The sequence below is a fragment of the Gekko japonicus genome, unplaced genomic scaffold, assembly GCF_001447785.1.
Source record: "Gekko japonicus isolate JY-2015 unplaced genomic scaffold, Gekko_japonicus_V1.1 scaffold5453, whole genome shotgun sequence".
Lineage (NCBI taxonomy): Eukaryota > Metazoa > Chordata > Lepidosauria > Squamata > Gekkonidae > Gekko > Gekko japonicus.
The window spans coordinates 50199-51687 of NW_015172718.1; the positions used below are offsets into that span (position 1 = coordinate 50199).

A 1489-nucleotide genomic window follows, 5' to 3' on the forward strand; every position below is an offset into this window, starting at 1 on the left:
TGCAAGATAATATCCCTTAACATCTTTCCACACTTTCATTTAGCCAAAGCCAGAAAATGAAGCCATTTTACTTTGGTAGAAGGGAAGCAAATGCAGAGTTCACTCATCCTTTCTCTTTGCATCGTAGCAGAGGAGGAACTACGGACCCATAGCACTTCTTCCACATGATACCACTGCAAATGTTTTTACAGTATGAGATTACATGCTAATAGAAGTCATCTCAGTTTCAAGACATTACCTGATAAGGCTGGAGATCCTGAAGTTCAGTTTGTTTGCCATACACCCTTTCTCTTTGGATGAATCTAGATGTACGCAGAGCATGCAAAGCATGTGCCAACACATAGACAGCATTATAGATACTGTAGCTTTGGCCAGTCATGTTCATTTCAAAAAATGTCCTAGGAAGGCTCTCCAAATGTTCCTCCCCAGTACATACTCCATCAGCTTTGATGGGCGCACTGCAATCTGGATAAAAACAGTTGAATGCTTGTTCCCAGAAATCTTTGAGGAAACCGTCTTCTTGTTTCCAGCAAGGCTTCACCATCTGAAGGAATTTCTGGAACCCAAGTATCTCATCTGAACGTACTGTGAAAGAAATGGCACCCTGAAACAGCTGGTAGTCCCCTCCCAACTGAGTGCCTGCTAATATGAAATCAAGCTGGGCAGTCAAAATCCACACCTTTCCAAAGGTCCCATTTTCATTAGACTGAATGCCTCCGTGAAGCAGATATGTGATCAACAGTGTGATGGTCATAGGTTCTCCACAGAGGATAAATGTACTGGCTTTGCTGTCAGTAAAAGATTGGTGTATTTTTGAGATTAAATAATTCACTTTACCTGGATCAGTCCAACTGGGTCGAGTTAATATTCTTTCAGTGAAATCTAAACATAGTCCATTCTGGAAAAGCAATGGCTCTAAGGCTTGCACAAAATGTTCTCCACTGTCATCGTCTGTCGCAAAGAGGCCAACCCATGTCCATCCAAAATGGAGAAGCAACCAGACAATCCCCATATGCTGATGAGTCGTGTTTGGGACTGTGCGGTAAAAAGAAGGGGGGAGTCCTGCAACATGGTCCTCTGGGGCAAATGAGCCATATGTGAGCTAGAAGAAAATGTAATAATATTTTAGGAATGATTTAGGAGAAACGCCTGATTTGACATGCCTATTTAAGCCACATACTTACAGAATTAAAATAGTTTACAAATATTCTAGGATGAAATTCCCCCTGTAAATCTTGTGTGTGTGTGTGTGTGTGTGTGTGTGTGCAGAACTCATACATTTTTCCTCTTCAGACATTGTCATCTACATTTTAGTAAACAGTGTCCCCAAACTACACTCAATTCCATGTCCCCGTTTTATTTCTGTTCTGGGGGGACCCACCTAGGGCATAGTCAAACCCCACAAAAATATATTGATTTTGCTACTGAGGTAGCTTTTTGTTCCAGGCAAAATTATGTATGGGGTAATAGCTTTGAAGGTCAAAGAAGA

General features: G+C 41.4%; 1 protein-coding gene across 1 annotated transcript in view; it reads right to left on the bottom strand.

Annotated features, from left to right (window-relative positions):
• The window catches only part of LOC107119348 (vomeronasal type-2 receptor 26-like), a 7561-nt gene extending 6807 nt beyond the window's left edge, over positions 1-754 (bottom strand). The window contains exon 1 of the mRNA XM_015421814.1: positions 239-754. Coding sequence (XP_015277300.1) covers positions 239-754 — 516 coding nt within the window. The remainder of the gene's footprint in view (positions 1-238) is intronic.
• Between the last annotated feature and the right edge of the window lie 735 nt (positions 755-1489).